The sequence below is a fragment of the Brienomyrus brachyistius genome, chromosome 16 (genome assembly GCF_023856365.1).
Source record: "Brienomyrus brachyistius isolate T26 chromosome 16, BBRACH_0.4, whole genome shotgun sequence".
NCBI lineage: Eukaryota > Metazoa > Chordata > Actinopteri > Osteoglossiformes > Mormyridae > Brienomyrus > Brienomyrus brachyistius.
Window position 1 is genome coordinate 28,853,711 of NC_064548.1, and position 19,115 is coordinate 28,872,825.

At 45.0% G+C, this 19,115-nt stretch overlaps 2 protein-coding genes across 3 annotated transcripts in view; one reads left to right on the plus strand and one right to left on the minus strand.

Annotated features, from left to right (window-relative positions):
* Positions 1-655: 655 nt before the first annotated feature.
* Positions 656-7,400, plus strand: LOC125709570 (G-protein coupled receptor 143-like). The gene is made up of 9 exons (XM_048978160.1): positions 656-911; positions 3,233-3,342; positions 3,680-3,774; positions 3,986-4,078; positions 4,279-4,388; positions 4,999-5,107; positions 5,482-5,599; positions 6,329-6,581; positions 6,896-7,400. Exons 1-9 carry the CDS (start codon positions 656-658, stop codon positions 6,997-6,999), a joined length of 1,248 nt encoding a protein of 415 aa, XP_048834117.1. The 3' UTR covers positions 7,000-7,400.
* A 319-nt stretch (positions 7,401-7,719) lies between these two features.
* The window catches only part of LOC125709567 (F-box-like/WD repeat-containing protein TBL1X), a 42,074-nt gene continuing 30,678 nt past the window's right edge, over positions 7,720-19,115 (minus strand). The window contains exons 5-16 of one of the 2 annotated variants that reach the window (XM_048978156.1): positions 15,964-16,225; positions 15,733-15,865; positions 15,308-15,449; positions 15,072-15,135; positions 14,769-14,866; positions 12,398-12,458; positions 11,956-12,077; positions 11,716-11,790; positions 11,337-11,464; positions 10,616-10,781; positions 10,269-10,370; positions 7,720-10,117 (exon numbers count right to left, since the gene is read on the minus strand). In XM_048978156.1, the coding sequence (XP_048834113.1) occupies positions 10,091-10,117; positions 10,269-10,370; positions 10,616-10,781; positions 11,337-11,464; positions 11,716-11,790; positions 11,956-12,077; positions 12,398-12,458; positions 14,769-14,866; positions 15,072-15,135; positions 15,308-15,449; positions 15,733-15,865; positions 15,964-16,225 (1,380 nt within the window). In that variant the 3' untranslated portion in view covers positions 7,720-10,090. The remainder of the gene's footprint in view (positions 10,118-10,268; positions 10,371-10,615; positions 10,782-11,336; positions 11,465-11,715; positions 11,791-11,955; positions 12,078-12,397; positions 12,459-14,768; positions 14,867-15,071; positions 15,136-15,307; positions 15,450-15,732; positions 15,866-15,963; positions 16,226-19,115) is intronic. The other variant, XM_048978155.1, reaches the window with a different exon arrangement.

Consider the following 19,115-nt stretch of genomic DNA (forward strand, 5'->3'; position numbering starts at 1 on the left):
TAGCAATGTGTGTTTAGTAGCATCTACTAAATATGTAAATGTAATGTAAATACAATGTAATGTAAATACAATGTAATGTAAATACAATGTAATGTGTCAGCCAGGCAAAAGAGTTTCACTGGGGGACGTGGTTGGAAAAGAGTGTTGCCAGAATACCATGGAATGGTGGGTGGGGGGTGACAGTACAAGGTGCTGCCCAGGGGAGAAACAGCAATGGCCAAGCAGCAGCCTGGGACACCAGAGAAAGCAGAAGACCTGTCCTCACAAGTATGTAGCTTTTAGATTTGCGAGAGGGTTACCCCTGTGCCTACCCCGTGTCCCTGGAGAAACCAAAATTATATTTACTGTAAAATTTACAGAATTCTATTAGGTTTTACATTTACAACTACATTTACCAGAAAGCAAAATTAATTGATAAGTTGTTTAACTTTTTGTTATTTATTAAAATGGAAGACAAATGATACCTTTAGCTTTAAATGTCACTCATTGTTTGACTCCTGGCTTATGGGAGCTTCTGGTTGGACTGTTCAGCTCTGCCTTAAAGGATTAAATGGAAGCACATGATGGTCTGTCTTGTGATTTCACTGGGATCAGCGGCTGACATTCTTCTTGCCATTTCCCCCATGACTCTGGCTTCCTTCTGTCTCGTGATGTGATGGCATCTCCAAGGCTTGAAACCTTCTGCTGCTCTAACAGAGACACATCGACCGACTTCATCGTCAGCTTCCAGGATCATTTTTTTAGTGCGATTTGCATTGGCAGTGGCAGCATCAGCCTCATTCTTTCCGTCCTGCAGATTTTGCCAAAGAGGAAGGGCTACAGGCACCTGGGACAGCATCCGCTCTCCAAGCCTGCATCCTCACCAAGGATACTGCTCATTATCAGCCTCTGTGATATTCTGGGATGTGCAGGTAAGGCATGAACAATTTTTTGATGCTACCTGGATTTCCCTCCCCTTTAAATGACACTGTGACATAGGGTTAGAGTTTATACATAGGCTTTAACTATGCTGAAATCAAGCAAAAGAATGTGGTAGATGTAACCTCAGATGTAAATGCATAGTTATTTAATAAATGAGTGCCATTAGGTTATAATTACACGATAAACTTTTATCAGTGAGTATCCACAAATCTGTCATATGTGGCATTAAATCATTAATTTCTTCAGCATACCCAGTCCTATGGCCGTTAAAGATATAGTATTTGTATGTATGTTTATGCAAATATGATCCTCAGAACCATTTTTCAATCCACTTTGTCTGACAGCATCTAATCAGTTTCGTAAGATTTGGATGCTTATGGAGGTGCGCAGTTGTTGATTGGTTATAAAGATGTTCATGTTTACGTTTATAGTGGGAGCCCCAAGTCTAGGGTTTCAGTAACCGCAGTGTCAGTTATCCACAGACTAGCACCGTCCACACCAAGCAAGTACAGGCCGTAACATGGTGAAATTCACCATTCCAGTCGTGCCCAGTAAATTATTTGTTACTGCACTATCATAATGTAGGCCTATGTTTTGTTGCTGCATTATCATAATGTAGGCCCATGTTTTGTTGCTGCATTAGCATAATGTAGGCTCATGTTTTGTTGCTGCATTATCATAATGTAGGCCCATGCTTTGAAAATGAATAAAAAGCATGATTTTCATTGGTCCATCATCCCTTGATACAGATTTTATTCTTTGTTTTATTGTCTCTTGAGAATAAGGTTAACTGTCAGAATCTCTTTTGGGAGAGAGAGTGAGTGAGTACAGTACAGTACTCTATAGTAATGCACATTGCTAACATACATGCTGTCAAGGAGTCAACCAAGCATAAGTGCAGCTAGGCTGAGCTTCTAGCGAAAGCCCAGATACAAGTGTAAGCAGTATTGGAGCAGGAGCTACACAACAGCTACACAATCAAAAACCAAAGGCTTATATCAAAGGAAGAGCCTAATAAGACCATTCAATGAGCAGAAGTGCAACATTAAGAACATTCAAGAAATATAGAAAGGAATTAGTTTATGTTAAAGGTAAAGATCAGGTGAGGTGACCTAGATGTATCCATAAAACATTATGTTAGCTCTGGGTTAAGGACACAAGCCTGGAAGTCTGGCAATTGCCCAACTGAAAGGAAAAACTCACCCTAAACATACATGCTCTTCAGTCTCACATGTGACTGGCTAACTGACTGGTCTGCTGAGGATAGATTTACATACATTTCAAAATAAATGTGTAAATAAGCAGAATCCTTCAATTTAAAGCTAAACCATATTGGATTTTCTTTCTGACACTAAAGAAATTTTCTCTACTACTATATATATAATTTTTACAAGCAGATGAGGTACATGAAGGAAATATACAATTTGGTCATGGAATTTACATTCACTCCTTTTCCATTGCTTAAGTAGCCCAATCATTAAAGGGGAAAATATATTAAGACTGCAGAGCTGGTTCTTTAGCCCAAGGGGGGTAACAGACGTATCTCATGTGAAGTCACGACTGGAAGGTATTCTAGGTAGCCTGACATTCTCTTTCCAAGCATCAGGACTCATTGGGTGAGGAAGACTGGGCGGATATAAGCCATATTAAACAAGGGGAACCACTATATAAAAAGTTTTATAGATGCCCATTTAATATTTCCATTACGGAATTTCCAGTAAACAAGGTTAAGCGAAACATTTCATACTTCAGCACAAAGCAGAAATGATGGCGTGGGAATTCCCTTTTAATCATTACCATCTTTTATTTGCTATTTTCCCTTCTTTTCCCTCCTTCTAATTGAGCTCTGGCACTTAAATTATATCTCACAGAGATTTTCACTTAGCAAATGTTCAAACAGGTCCATGCTATACTGTGTCTTAGGTAAATCTATATATTATTTCAGAAAAACTGGAATTGATAAAGAAAAATGGCCTATAATGTCAAGCAATTGAAAGAAAAAATCTTTGTTTTTTTTATAATGTGTCCTGGTCACAGTACATGAACGAGAGGACCATGCAGTAAGTATGCATGTCTGACTCATGTGGGTGTGTGAGCGTGACCCTGTGATGGACTGGGCTCTCCTGCCCAGCATGTCCCCTGCCTCATGTGCTGTGCTTACTGGGGCAGACTCTGGTCTAAATAGACCCTGTGCTGGTGATTGTATGGATGGATGAGTGAAATCAAGGCAGATTCCAAGACACAGTTGCTTCTGGGGCGGGACAGTGATGGCGCATTGTAGACATGAGAGCTCACCATGCCTGTTTCTCAGGTGTCATTTTTAGGTCGTCCATATGGTTGGGCCTCCCCGAACTTGTGAGCCGAATCTCTGTCACCCCAGGCTCTGGTGTCTGGCCAGAGGCATTCTGCGTGGGCAGTGCTGTGAGTATCTGACCGACCTCCTGACAGTCATCGCTTGCACATAGTTGTATAAATGGGGAAAAAGTCATTGTGGAAAGAAATTGCCATGCATTTGCATAATCAATTTACACTTACTATGTTTCATTTGCTCAAATTTAAATACTTTAGTTAATGTCCACATTGTACAGATGGACAAAAACGACATATTATATAAAACTACAATACTCATTGAGGAGGACAGTGTGTGTGCCCAGGCTTCATCTCTGCCCAGTTCACTCACATTTTGATACATTAGTTTGTGTCACTTACTGCAGACTAACAGTTCTGGGGGCACTTCTGGCTTGCTTCACATTTGCAGATGTGGATCCAGCTGTTTTTTAGCGCCTCCTTCTGGTGGACTTTCTGTTACGCGGTGGATGTTTATCTAGTGGTGAAAAGATCCGCTGGAATTAGGTACAATCCTGTCCTTTCCGATGTTAGAATTTTATTAGGTGCTATTCAAGGAAACACACTTTAAAACACTATGCAAATTTGTTTTGCACTTTTACAATTACCTAAATGTAGGTAATTTTTCTCATAATTGATGGTGTTTTTGTTAGTTAATTTTACAAAAGCAACCGCAGCAGGATAGTCACAATGCATTACTGCTGTCCCACCCCTGCAGCACCATTGTCTTGTACCACATGATTACCTGGGGCCTGGCTGTGATGCTGTGCGTGGAAGGAGTGGCTATGCTTTACTATCCCTCCATTTATAAGTAGGTGCTTTACACCCACAACCCATTTTCCTCCTGCAATTCACAGAACATTTCAATGTCTGCCTTTGCTTTGAACTGCACTTTCAAGGCTTCAGTATCGATCACATTGGACAACATTTGATATATCAGTCTTGAACCTTCATTTTAGAACATCCCATGGTGAGTTTGTGATGGTTACAGTCTGACAATCCTTCTTACAGCTGTGAGAATGGTCTTCAGCATGCCATTCCTCATTACGTCACCACATACGCACCTCTGCTGTTGGTCCTCATGGTCAATCCCATCCTTTTCACCAGGACCGTATCAGCTGGTGAGTACTAACCAGGACTGTATCAGCTGGTGAGTACTAACCAGGACCGTATCAGCTGGTGAGTACTAACCAGGACCGTATCAGCTGGTGAGTACTAACCAGGACCGTATCAGCTGGTGAGCACTAACCAGGACCGTATCAGCTGGTGAGCACTAACCAGGACCGTATCAGCTGGTGAGCACTAACCAGGACCGTATCAGCTGGTGAGCACTAACCAGGACCGTATCAGCTGGTGAGCACTAACCAGGACCGTATCAGCTGGTGAGTACTAACCAGGACCGTATCAGCTGGTGAGTACTAACCAGGACTGTATCAGCTGGTGAGCACTAACCACCAAGCACTGGGTTAACACAACAATTCTTTTCTTTTTCTCTACAGCAACCATCTCTCACATTACCATTCAATAGCTGTTTTTTAGAATGTATTATATGGACCTTACTGAGTCTTAACCTGGCCTGCCTTTTTTACGGAACTTTCCAAGATAACTAGGTTACAAATATTAGCAAGTTTCAGAAGATATGCAATTAGTCACATCTGTTAACTTCCTATCCCACATTGCTAGCCATTTTAAAGTACTGTAAGGACTGATTTTATTTATTTGCCAATTTAGTTACATCGTTGCTGAAGAGCCGTCAAGGAATCTATACTGAAAATGAAAGGCGCCTAGGAATGGAGATCAAAATACGATTTTTCAAAATCATGTTGGTTTTCAGTGTGTGGTGAGTCATTAGAGTCAATATTTATTTGCTGTTTCAGTTTAAAATGCATGCTGTTGCATTACATGTAAAAACACCTTACAGATAGCATAGGGATGCCTGGTTATTGTAGTGAAGGTGCTCTTGGTGACAAGCATACCCATAATAAACAACTGTATAACTACACATATAGTGAAGTAATCATGTTAATGTTTGCCTGTGTTGTTTGTAAACACTACGAGGTTCATTTGGAAACTGTTCTGCACTGAATAATCGTTTCATTTTCCAGACACCCTCCAGACTTTTGGGAAAATGGCATATTAAAATTTTCAGTGTCAGTTCACTGCAATGATATTTCAATAAAGAACAGAAATGAAACTCATTCCCCAATTCTGCAGCTGGCTGCCTAACATCGTAAATGAGGGCCTGCTCTTTTACCTGGAGATGCAGGATGATATTAAAGCTGGGCATCTGAAGAATGTGCGGAATGCTGCCCTGATCACGTGGTTCATCATGGTGAGATAGCAGATTCCTCACCTTTCCTCCATGCCATTTACCCTGACAGCTTCCTTTGGGAACAAAAGACCAGTCTCAAATATCTGAGTAGAAATTAGGTTTCAGAGCTAAATTTGTTTGTGTACTTCTTGTCAAGCCTTTATGAACAGGTGTAGATCAGTCGTACTTTGAGGCTTTGAAGGCTTAAATTATCTGTGGGCCACAGTTTACACCCATGTCAGTGTAATACATGTATACATTCTAATGTATATTTCTGTGGCAAATGAGTGTAATGATGCCATTTCCAATGACTTATTCTGTATGGCTGCAGAAAATGATGGTTCTAGCTCTTCTGTGAATGTAGATCCATCCATACATTTTCCAAACCACTTTTCCCTCTGGGTCGTGGGGAGTCCAGAGCCTATCCTGGAAGCTATGGGCAAGACGCAGGGAACAACCCAGGATGGGGGCCAGACCATCGCAGTGCACACTCACACACCATTCACTCACACATGCACACCTACGGGCAATTTAGTAACTCCAATTAGCCTCAGCATGTCTTTGGACTGTGGGGGGAAACCAGAGTACCCGGAGGAAACCCTATGATGACATGGGGAGAACATGCAAACTCCACACACATGTAATCCAGGCGTAAACTCGAACCCGGGTCCCAGAAGTGTGAGGCAACAGTGCTAACCACTGCACCACCATGCTGCCCCTGTGAATATAGATATTTCTCCATATTTTTAGGGTATCCTAAACCCCATGCAGAGCTTCCTCAATACTCTGGCCTTCCATGGATGGACTGGCTGTGATGTTGACCTGAGGATACAGCGGGCTGCAGAGGTCTCCTGGGACTCTACCTCCACCTCCGTACCCGGTGCAGGGGTATTCAATGCTATGGGGGGCTCCACCATGCACTATGAGAGCCATGTGCAGGAGAACAAGAAGAGCATCATCAATGGGCAGCAGCACTCGGATGCAGTTACTATACTTTCAGAAGGTAAAGAGGCTTCATCAGACAATCAATTCCAGCCTGTTTATGAACACTTGTAATATACATTCCCAGAATGACTTCGCATACATTTTGAACACATCTTTTCTAAAAAAGGTCTTCTGAAAAATGTTTATCTGGGATTCCCTGAGAAGCTTCTCTGGTCACCCATGAATGTCATTACTAAAAATTGCTGGGGGCGAGATCCTTGTAGAATCTAGCATCTTCCTGTCCTTCTACATGTCAGAAAATGATAAAGAAAAATGTCTACAGTGATTTTACAAATGAACACGGTAATTACGTTGTCTTTTTTCCCTTTTTAGGTTCAGATTCTAGTACTATTGAAATCCACATTTCCAGTGAGCTGCGAGACTATGACTGGAGAGATGCAGAAGGAGAATCACTGGATGGTTCCATAAGGCACTAGCTGGAAAAACAGCAACATTAAATCTCCCAGATGCTATAACTCCTTAGCAAGAAACTGTGGCTCATTCTGAGCCACTACCATCAAACTCTGAGCCACTGCAGCCTTTAATGTCATATCTAATGAAGCAAGCTCTGCTTTACCCTCACACACCCTCAAAATATAAAATCAGCAACATTATATTACCAAGTAACACAAAACTTTACAATATCCATTTTTAACTTCTAAACTACCTCACCACAGGCAAAATAGGTTAACTTATCCAACTCATCAGTGGAAAGATACAAAATCTGATTTGTCTTTTAACTGATATAAAGCTCATTTTGTGTTTAATCTTCTCTAAATGAAACCACCACATTCAAGTAATAAATTTAACGTTTCCCACAAGCACCTAAAATGATGGTTATTTAATGTCTCTTTTACAGAATAAAGATGGAGTAAACCAGATTCAGTTTAAAGGGGCTGGTGATTTCATACCTTTTCAATAACGGAAACCAGTCCTCCATATAAAAAACGTACCTACAATACTGCAAAAATCACATTTAAATGGAAGCAAAAACTTAAGAGTCTAAGAGAACTTGTGTTTTCTATACAACATAAAAAAGGAGGCAAAAGGAAATGTTTTTTACTGAACTGAGATATTTGTATTCTGTTCAACATACTTAAGACCGTTTCAGATGCCATAAGAAAGTGATGCAACTGCAAATATAGAAAAACAACTAAAGAGACTGAGACACCTTTTCTAATATCAAAATAGAAATTTTATTAGAGACAGTGAACTTGACTTACGTCGCAACCTTGTATTGAGGACAGAAAAGCCAGTGTAGCACCTGCTCAGCATAGGATTCTTAGAGAATGAACTTCAGTCAGACACAAAGTATCACAGCAGAAACTGTGGCCCAATATCTGGGCATGAGAGTCAGCAAATACTGCCAAAGGATTATTGGTCTTTGCCAGTAGGACAAAACATAAGCTAATGTTTGACAAAGGGCTTATGCATTGATCTAAACTCACGTTCTTGAGCACAGACCCGGGGGAGAATGGAGTGTGCTGGATTTTTCTAATCATATAATATATATATATATATATATATATATATATATATGGATATTCTTCTTCTTTTCTACCTGGGTTCAGCTCATAAACATTGCCCAGACTGAACTAACTGTGGTCAGTTTGTACTCCCCAAACAATAGCCCAAATTAATTTAACGTGATTAAATAACTGTCCAATTGCTTGATATTAAGGTAATTCTCAAAGACTTCCAGAATTTTCATTCAAGAAAAGAAAAAAAGCAGAATGTTCAGCGCTCAATCATAATTACAACAGACAGCTTAATCGTTTTCAAATAAAAAAATAGGTTGGCAAAAACTACCACACAAAATGACCCCCACAAACCTACCTGGTTCCGGAACCACTGCTAGAAAAAATAATTTAAAAAAAATAAATGGGATGGAATATCCCTTTGTACTGCCTATGTGCCCAGATAGGCCTCAGTGCAGGGTTTACTGGATAAAAAGGACCGCAAACTAAACTAAAAGCATGCAATGGTGATGTGCTTCCCCAGAACACAGCTGTCAGAGGAAAATTCACAAACAGGAAAGTACTAAGGGAGCTTCCTGAAAGCACCGAAGCTTTAGAGATCACAGCCAGGTCTCCAAGTCACTGGCTGAAGCGACTGGCCAGTGACTGAGTATCAGTGCTACCTCAGCAAACAGGAACATCCATCCAGCCAGTGCAGGGTCACAAGGTAAAGAAGAACTATGCAGTGAAAATGCTACACAAACTCGAGTCGGTAGCCTTATACAGTGATAGACAGTAACAGTTATTAGAAGGCTGGGAAAGACAAGCTTACATTTTCATTCACTGACATTATACGTTTGGGGAAGAAAAAAAATGTGATTTCAGTTTATATTAAGGGCAGAGATGGAATAAAAAGCAAAAAGGTGAGGATGTGGGTGCTGTGGTACCTTCAGGATTGGTTAGCATGTGTTTTAATAAGACCAGGGTGGGACACCTGCCCTGCATTTCCATGATAACCAGCTCTGGGCTGTTCACCACCACGATACAAATCCACTGAGGAGTAAAAATAGAATTTACAGAAAACCAGAAGCAATTTGAAAAATTTTAGCACTATCATGTGCAAAGGCAGGTGGGACAACATATCTGGGTCCCAGGGGTCCAGGTGGAGACGAGTATCTGTACTGCATATAACCACATATACACAGTATATAAATCAGCTTTTACCTAATTTACAAATCTTTACATTCATTAAAATTTAAATCCATAGAGTATATGTGAACCACTCTGTCAATGCAGATGTCCATAAAAGTTATATATACATATTTATTATTACTATTAGCACATAACATTTGAATTGAGTTAGTCTTTGCCATTTTGTATGTGAGAAAATTAAGATGCAGAATAATCCCCCAAAAAAACACCTGCCTTTTGCAGCTAACACAAGTCCAGGAGTTTAAAGCGTAAATGGAGGGAAAAAGCGAAAGAACCATTTTGAGAATATAACACTGCGTCCTGAAAAAGGGTGGTGTGAAGATGCTGCTGGACTTTTAAAAAATTCTGGGCGTAAGCACCAGCAGGTGGTCCACCAAAAAAATAATGAAGCACCCTTCCCTTTTTGTGTAACGGGAGAGATGGGACCTGCTGCTGTCTCATGTGAAGACCACGCTTCACTTTGGTCACTCGTTCTTCTCCAGCAGGGACGGCCCCATCAGACCGCCAATGGGTTGGTGCGGCTCACTCACTCACTTGCACTCTAGCATCCAGATGAAAGGCTGCTGCATATCGGGTCTTCAGAGGGGCTCACTTTGTTTTGGTTTGATGAATTTGATTTCAGATTATTATTATTTTTTGGCACAGCCATTTTGAATTCAGCGCTGTTCTTCAGCTTCCATCCCAGCAGGGGCACCCATCCCATAGTGTAGCCTGCTCTGCTAAGGAAAAGGCTCTTTCAGACTATTGTTGAAAGTTCCACCGTTTCAACGTCTGAAACCACCAAGACTTCCAGGAGACACTGTAAGACACCAACCATGATCCATCTTCAAAGTCTTCATCCATCTTCATAGCATAGATGCTATTTCCAAAGATTCAGAACACAAACCTGATGAAGGAAAAGTTAAACAATTTATTTCATTTAAGTTGTTGTAGTTCAATTTATTTCTATTGATTGTACTAGATAAGCAACTTATGGGTAACCTTAATAACATGCATTATGACGATAGCGATGCCGTGCCTGTGCCAATCCAACTCACCGATCCATCGGATGCACTAGCTCCAACTTTGTCCCCTGTGCTGTTCCAGCAAACTTCAAAGATGCCCCCTGTCCCTCTATAGCTGTGAACCAAATCTCCGCTCTGGTGACATAAAGAACAAGGGGAGGAACAGGCGGCCAAGATGATTGTTTCTCCACAGGACCCTTCCCATAACATTTATGATGTAATGCATACAGAACCTTTCCACAACGTGCAATAGACAGGGTTTTCCTCACAAAGCCCTCACTTGGTTCTGCTGGAGGGTGAGATGTTGGTACCATCAACTAAGCTACTCCAGCTCAACTGCCATGGAGTTTGGATGCTCTTCTAAGTTCACAATTGCTCACCAATGTACTCCAGATGTGGACACACTTGTCAAAAGAGCCGCTAGCCAGAAAGCGTCCGTCAGGGCTGAAGGCCACACTGTAGACAGGCTCTTGGTGCTTGGTGAGGGTATGGATGCAGATGCCACGCTCCACATCCCACAGACGCACAGTTGAGTCAAAGGAAGCACTGCAGGGATGGCAACATCACAAGTGATGCCTCACTGGGTTTCACTTCGACAGCTGTGTCCAACTCACAAGCCGTCTATTGTCAGCTAACACCCAATCGCCTCAGTGCTGAGATCTGTGTTCGGATTTTTTCAAGGACAGCACATTTATTAAAACCATTCGACTGTTTTCAACTGAACACAAACCATAAAACAATTCAGTTCTATTTTGAAAATATCACGCACTGGGTATAAAATATGAGCCCATCTGTCAGCACTTTTTTAAAACATGGAGATTTGGAATCTAATGAAAATGAATCACAAACATTTTAACCAGGACAGTACTATTAGTAGACCCAAGTCTCTTTGCCATTCCTGACCAACTCAATCTGGCTTATAATGTTTCTGGTGGCATGGGAAAGTACAGAAGATTGTTATTTTCACATCTGCTACAGAGATTTACCAGAAACAAGGGCATACTTTGCTGTATAACAGTACGGCATGCTGTCAGCCTCAATCACCGAAACCCAGCTGTGTATCTCCAGTCGCTGCCATCTACCCACAGGCTTTGTCCCCACCTGGCGAGCATGATGTTAGAGTTGGGATTGCTGGTGCCAGGCCCAGTGGGACTCCACTTAATGGTGTAGATCTCTTTACTGTGGGCTTGTAGATCATGCACACATGACTCCTGCTTCATACTCCATATCTGAGCAAAAAGAGTTGTTAAAGCAAAAGGAAGCAGTGATGGCTGCTAACAGATGAATAACAGAATAGCCATAGGACCCTAATGGAGCTAACCCTGGTGTAATAGTTCAGAAAAGTCTTACAAAATAATATTATATCACTAGACCAAGAAACAAATTGGCAATGCAGGAAAAACAGTATCTGCCTTTGGGACTGACTAGGCTTACACTAATACAGAAAGACAAGGTTCTGAAGAGGCCATGGTCGCCTCACCTTCAGGGTCATGTCGTCCGAGCAGGACGCCAGCAGCAAGCCAGATGGGTCCCATTTGATGGCATTCACTTCATTCTGGATGAGAAAGGATTGGTGGAGTTGGAGCACAGCTACAGAATAAGAAAGACTAGTATGTGCTTTCTTACACCTGACGGCCTGTCACTGACAAAAAGTAAAAGCAAACACTGAATCATCAGAGAATGAAGCTGTTTTCTTCCTCTGCGACGGAGTGCTTTGTACCGTATGACCCTGGAAGGTTTTAAGGGGCCGGTCATTGCCGAGACGACACACATGGATGCACATATCTGTGCTGCATGAAGCAAAGGTGGTGTTGTTCTGCCAGTCAACATCCAGGGCGGGAGCTTTGGGGCACAAGCAGACCATGCAGACCTTTAGAGAGGTCAACTTTACCTTTCCAGACAGTCAAAGACAACTAGCCAACAGCTTTGACAATCATTATCAATTCTAATGTGCCAAGTAGATCCTGCAAAATAATATGCAAATCATAGTTCATTCAAATGTTATATATAAGTACCATAAATAAACCAACATTAAATTACGAAGGGCTTTGACTGAATTGCTGTTCAGTGTGAAACTTGTACAACACAAGAATTAGAGGAGGTACCAACCCCATTTCTAATTTGTCGTTTCTAACCATTCGGCCATCGGCCAGTTTGCGTACCTGAGTGAAAAGGGAACTGCTGCTTGGCCTCTCCTGTGTGTGCGTCCCAGATGATTGTCGTCTGATAAGAGACGCATTACATGTTGCGTGACAATCATGTTGTATAATGCACAAGATTCAGTCTTAAGACACTATTCAGCTGTTCCATTAAAAATGAAGGGATCACATGACCAAAAAATGCAAAAGATTATGCAATCCACAAGAAAGAGTAAAGGGCAAGAATTACATATCACTGGAAAATTCCAGATGAATCAGGTCATAATTTACAGTATCCTTTTAAACATTTGGCCTTTCCTGGGCACTCTGTGGCTCGTTTGAGGATCCCAAGGCAGAACTGACTTCAGCTATAAAGGGTCAGAGATGGCTCCACTGCATATCCAATCTGAAGATCTTTTTTATTTTAAAAATGCATTTCTGCCAAGCATTTAAATAAGACATGTTTATCTATTACTTAGACTTCCATATCATCAGCAGCACTCAGCCAATTTTGGAAAAGTAATCTCTAGAAATGTCATGTTAACCTCCAAATCATATATGGTTATATGATTAACACTGTATTTTATTCATATCTGCATGTGCAATACATATATAATCTATCATTTGTATTCCAGTCTTAACTGTGTATTAAATTACACACTGGCAAAGTGTATACCTACAAACACACATAACATACCAAGTAGTAAAGTGCATCTAATACATCTAATCTGATGTGACTCATGGTATATGAGTTTATTACGGTTTATATTTGCCCAAGCATCCATCCATTTTCCAAACCGCTTATCCTACTGGGTCGCGGGGGGTCCGGAGCCTATCCTGGAAGCAATGGGCACGAGGCAGGGAACAACCCAGGATGGGGGGCCAGACCATTTCAGGGCACACTCACACACCATTCACTCACACATGCACTCTGACGGGCAATTTAGTAACTCCAATTAGCCTCGGCATGTCTTTGGACTGTGGGGGGAAACCGGAGTACCCGGAGGAAAGCCCACGACGACATGGGGAGAACATGCAAACTCCACACACATGTGGCCCAGGCGGAGACTCGAACCTGGGACCCAGTGGTGTGAGGCAACAGTGCCACCCCCTTTGCCCAAGCATATGTTTTTTAAATGATTATTCAAGTTTCTAAAGTGCAGATAAATATTAATTCTATTTTAAAGACACAGATGCTGACAGCACACTGATCTTCATTGAGGTGGAATCTCAGTTCCTCAGAATACTTGTGCAAAATACATTTTTTGGATGGATTCATACCAAAGCAGTTCATAGGCAGTACCCAATTTAGCAAGGCCTCACCCACACCTTTCCTTTCAGCCTCCATAAAAATGTGAACTCATTCATTCTAAGATACATGGAAACCCCATAAATGATGTGATCCCCTGTGTATTAGAACAGACTGTTGGGTGACAGTGTAGCAGTAAACAATCTCCTCTGATTCCTCCCCTTTGATTTTGGATTGCTTGGTCTGACCTGAACCAAACATTCGGACGTCAAGCTTTAGAGAATCTTTGCTCTGAAGTACACAGAAGGAATCAGGTGTGGTGCTTTGGGTGAAATGCTATCTACGTCCATCAATCACTTGCGTGATGTTTGTAATACATCAGCATAATTTTACCTTGTATTACTCCTGTTCTATTACACGTCTGTAATACAACTTAGAAAGCTTTGCATTGGTATAGTTGACATAACTTGTTCTATATGACCATCCAGGTGTTAAGGAAAATCCCAGGCTGTTGTTGAGTGTTGAGCTCCCCTAAGAGGAAAGGGCCCTGAACAAGTGACAACTGGATTGGGTTGGGTTGGTTTGGGATGGGTTGGATTGGGTAGGATTAGATTGGATTGCATTGGGTTGAATTGAATTGAACTGAACTGAACTGAACTGAACTGAACTGAATTGAATTGAATTGAATTGAACTGAACTGAACTGAATTGAATTGAATTGAATTGAATTGAATTGAATTGAATTGAATTGAATTGAACTGAATTGAATTGAACTGAACTGAACTGAATTGAATTGAACTGAACTGAACCAGACCGGACTGGACTGGACTGGACTGAACCATCTTGGACAGAATGTTAGCACAGCCTGATGCACAGCTGCCTCACACCTCCAAGGCTGGAGCTTTCAATCTTGCCTCCAGTCTTTAAATCCTGCCTCCATTCTCTTTTCATGGACTTGCAGTGGTTCATTCTGGATTCCTGTTTCCCCCCGCAGTACAAAAACATGGTGCTCAGGCATCTGGGCATCTTTAAATGGCCTAGAGCTTGTGTTCTCAGCATCAGCCTCCTGTCCAGGTTGTCCTCTGGCTTGTGCCCAAAGCTGCCTGGAATCCACTCCCCACTATCCTAAATCTTTGATTTGACAAACCTTGTCTACTCCAGCACTGAGAATGCAGTTTCCTTTCTTGTTCCACTTCAGTGCGAATATTGGACCTTTGTGCTGCCCTAAAGTGCCAGCCAGATTACCTGCAGATAATTACAACCACATGTCATGGACGCTATCATTTTACTTAGAACTGCTTTAATGCGTTGTGTCATTTTTTCCTTATTAGGAGACAGTTACATCACCAACGTGGGAAATTCACATAAAAACAAAAGGGTCCTTTTGCAAAAACAAAAAATGGTTTCGCAGGCAATACCAGTTAAAAATATTAGCAATATTCATGCATACCATCTTTTGTCCATATTCTTGCAAAACCATCATATGATCCAGTCGCTAAAAGGGTCCCATCACTCTGTTAAAAGAAAATGTTACAGTCTTGACAATTGAAAATAGGCAGCATACTTTGATCTTCATGTCTTAGGAACATAAGTTAAGACTATGAATGCATCGTATGCAGCCATTAAAGGATGAGGCACTAATCTGTGCTTCATTCAGAGTCATAGCAATTCACCGTGAATGCTTACATTCCAGTCCAGGGAAGTGACATCCTTGTTGCTGGGGACATCCTGGCCCCCCTCCCGGATACAGTGTCTGAGCACCAGTTGGGTGGAGCTGCTGATGCAGCTCTCGTTCAGGTTCCAGATGCGGGCTGTGGAGTCGCCTGAGCTGGAGGGAGGTGACATGGCCTGAGTGCAGCCAAGACATGACAGGATGTACCACCCCCCCGGCCGTAGTCTCACACCTAAGACACGATGGAACGCAGCACTCCCACCTCCACCCCCCTGACCCTAGTCTCACACATAAAACATAATGGAATGTACCACTCCCCACACCCCCACTCCTCTGGCCCTCATCTCACACCTAAGACACGACGGAACATAATACCCCCTCCACCCTACCCCCAAACCTTTGTCCCAGAGTCACGAACACATGTGTCTATAAAACTCACCCAGAGGCTAGCAGGTCACTGACGGGGTTCCAGGCACAGATGAATACTTCCGATTCATGTCCCCTCAGGACCGTGGCTTTGCTGGCCGGGATCTCGACGTCCACATCGACCTCCATTGATTCCATGTGGTTATCTAGAACGGCATATCCAATGACCATCCACTGTCTGCGAGACAGCTCTGTCAGCTCGGTCCCATCATGTGACTCATCCCTGTTGATGGACTGTGCTTACTCATGATATGGCTGCTGTTCTCGTCCCCATTAATGGTGGTCTCCCCGTTCTTAGCTGTGTTCTGCTGGTTGGAAGCTGGGGCTGTCACTGTAGGGGCCGTCGTCATGGGGGCTGTCACCATGGCGCCCACCGCCACCACTTGCTGCTGCTGCTGGATCAGCTTCTCGCGGAATGCCTGCTGGCGCATCTGCACCACGTCTGGCATCACGGCATCAATGAGCGACAGCGACTCAATCGGCCGCCCATCAAACACCGTGCCATCCTTAAGGAGCAAAGTCCCAGGTCAGCCAGATTTCTCCTTATCAGTCAATATAATTATATTTAATTATATGACTAGTCCAAATGTATGGTTTTATTAGGTTTTATATATATTTTACATTTATATTTTACTTATCTTATGGTGCTTTTGTCCAAAGCGATGTTCAGTATCTCTCCCTCCGCACTCCTACTCTGCGTCCCTCCCTGTCTCTTCGCTCTCCCTCCGCACTCCTACTCTGCGTCCCTCCCGGTCTCTTCGCTCTCCCTCCGCACTCCTACTCTGCGTCCCTCCCGGTCTCTTCGCTCTCCCTCCGCACTCCTACCCTGCGTCCCTCCCGGTCTCTTCGCTCTCCCTCCGCACTCCTACTCTGCGTCCCTCCCGGTCTCTTCGCTCTCCCTCCGCACTCCTACTCTGCGTCCCTCCCTGTCTCTTCGCTCTCCCTCCGCACTCCTACTCTGCGTCACTCCCTGTCTCTTCGCTCTCCCACGGCACTCCTACTCTGCGTCCCTCCCTGTCTCTTCGCTCTCCCTCCGCACTCCTACCCTGCGTCACTCCCTGTCTCTTCGCTCTCCCTCCGCACTCCTACTCTGCGTCCCTCCCTGTCTCTTCGCTCTCCCTCCGCACTCCTACTCTGCGTCCCTCCCGGTCTCTTCGCTCTCCCACGGCACTCCTACTCTGCGTCCCTCCCTGTCTCTTCGCTCTCCCTCCGCACTCCTACCCTGCGTCACTCCCTGTCTCTTCGCTCTCCCTCCGCACTCCTACTCTGCGTCCCTCCCGGTCTCTTCGCTCTCCCTCCGCACTCCTACTCTGCGTCCCTCCCGGTCTCTTCGCTCTCCCACGGCACTCCTACTCTGCGCCCCTCCCGGTCTCTTCGCTCTCCCTCCGCACTCCTACTCTGCGCCCCTCCCGGTCTCTTCGCTCTCCCTCCGCACTCCTACTCTGCGCACCTCCCGGTCTCTTTGCTCTCCCTCCGCACTCCTACTCTGCGTCCCTCCCGGTCTCTTTGCTCTCCCTCCGCACTCCTACTCTGCGCACCTCCCGGTCTCTTTGCTCTCCCACGGCACTCCTACCCTGCGTCACTCCCTGTCTCTTCGCTCTCCCTCCGCACTCCTACTCTGCGTCCCTCCCGGTCTCTTCGCTCTCCCTCCGCACTCCTACTCTGCGTCCCTCCCGGTCTCTTCGCTCTCCCACGGCACTCCTACTCTGCGCCCCTCCCGGTCTCTTCGCTCTCCCTCCGCACTCCTACTCTGCGCCCCTCCCGGTCTCTTCGCTCTCCCTCCGCACTCCTACTCTGCGCACCTCCCGGTCTCTTTGCTCTCCCTCCGCACTCCTACTCTGCGTCCCTCCCGGTCTCTTCGCTCTCCCATGGCACTCCTACTCTGCGCACCTCCCGGTCTCTTTGCTCTCCCTCCGCACTCCTACTCTGCGCCCCTCCCGGTCTCTTCGCTCTCCCACGGCACTCCTACTCTGCGCCCCTCCCGGTCTCTTCGCTCTCCCTCCGCACTCCTACTCTGCGCACCTCCCAGTCTCTTCGCTCTCCCTCCGCACTCCTACTCTGCGTCCCTCCCGGTCTCTTCGCTCTCCCACGGCACTCCTACTCTGCGTCCCTCCCGGTCTCTTCGCTCTCCCACGGCACTCCTACTCTGCGTCCCTCCCTGTCTCTTCGCTCTCCCACGGCACTCCTACTCTGCGTCCCTCCCTGTCTCTTCGCTCTCCCTCCGCACTCCTACTCTGCGTCCCTCCCGGTCTCTTCGCTCTCCCTCCGCACTCCTACTCTGCGTCCCTCCCGGTCTCTTCGCTCTCCCTCCGCACTCCTACTCTGCGTCCCTCCCGGTCTCTTCGTTCTCCCTCCGCACTCCTACTCTGCGACCCTCCCGGTCTCTTCGCTCTCCCACGGCACTCCTACTCTGCGTCCCTCCCGGTCTCTTCGCTCTCCCTCCGCACTCCTACTCTGCGCCCCTCCCTGTCTCTTCGCTCTCCCTCTGCACTCCTACTCTGCGTCCCTCCCGGTCTCTTCGCTCTCCCACGGCACTCCTACTCTGCGCCCCTCCCGGTCACTTCGCTCTCCCACGGCACTCCTACTCTGCGCCCCTCCCGGTCTCTTCGCTCTCCCACGGCACTCCTACTCTGCGCACCTCCCGGTCTCTTCGCTCTCCCTCCGCACTCCTACTCTGCGTCCCTCCTGGTCTCTTCGCTCTCCCTCCGCACTCCTACTCTGCGCCCCTCCCTGTCTCTTCGCTCTCCCTCCGCACTCCTACTCTGCGTCCCTCCCGGTCTCTTCGCTCTCCCACGGCACTCCTACTCTGCGCCCCTCCCGGTCTCTTCGCTTTCCCTCCGCACTCCTACTCTGCGTCCCTCCCGGTCTCTTCGCTCTCCCACGGCACTCCTACTCTGCGCACCTCCCGGTCTCTTCGCTCTCCCTCCGCACTCCTACTCTGTGACCCTCCCGGTCTCTTTGCTCTCCCATGGCACTCCTACTCTGTTCCTCAGTCTGCCCCAGCACAGTGGGTGACAGGGCCTTCAGGGAAGCGGCCCCTAAATCATGCAAATCCCTCACTCTTCATATCCATCAGATGAATTTCACTGCAGCCTTTAAACAGCATCTCCTCTGTTTCAGCAAGTTCTCATTGCCTTGACCTATATTTACCACCTATTCTGTCTAAACCTGTGCCTTTGCATTACTGTTTTATATTGTTCTTTTTATCAGCTTTACTGTGTTATTTATTTTATGTTAGGTGACTTGATTGTCTTGAAAGATGCCCTTAAAATACATGTATTAATGAAGAAAGCAGACTCAGTCCCTGGAGCAATAGTGGGTTAGGGGCCTTACTCAACGCCCCAATGATGACATCATACCCCTGGGGTCTGAAAAGGCAACCATCCAATCACAGAG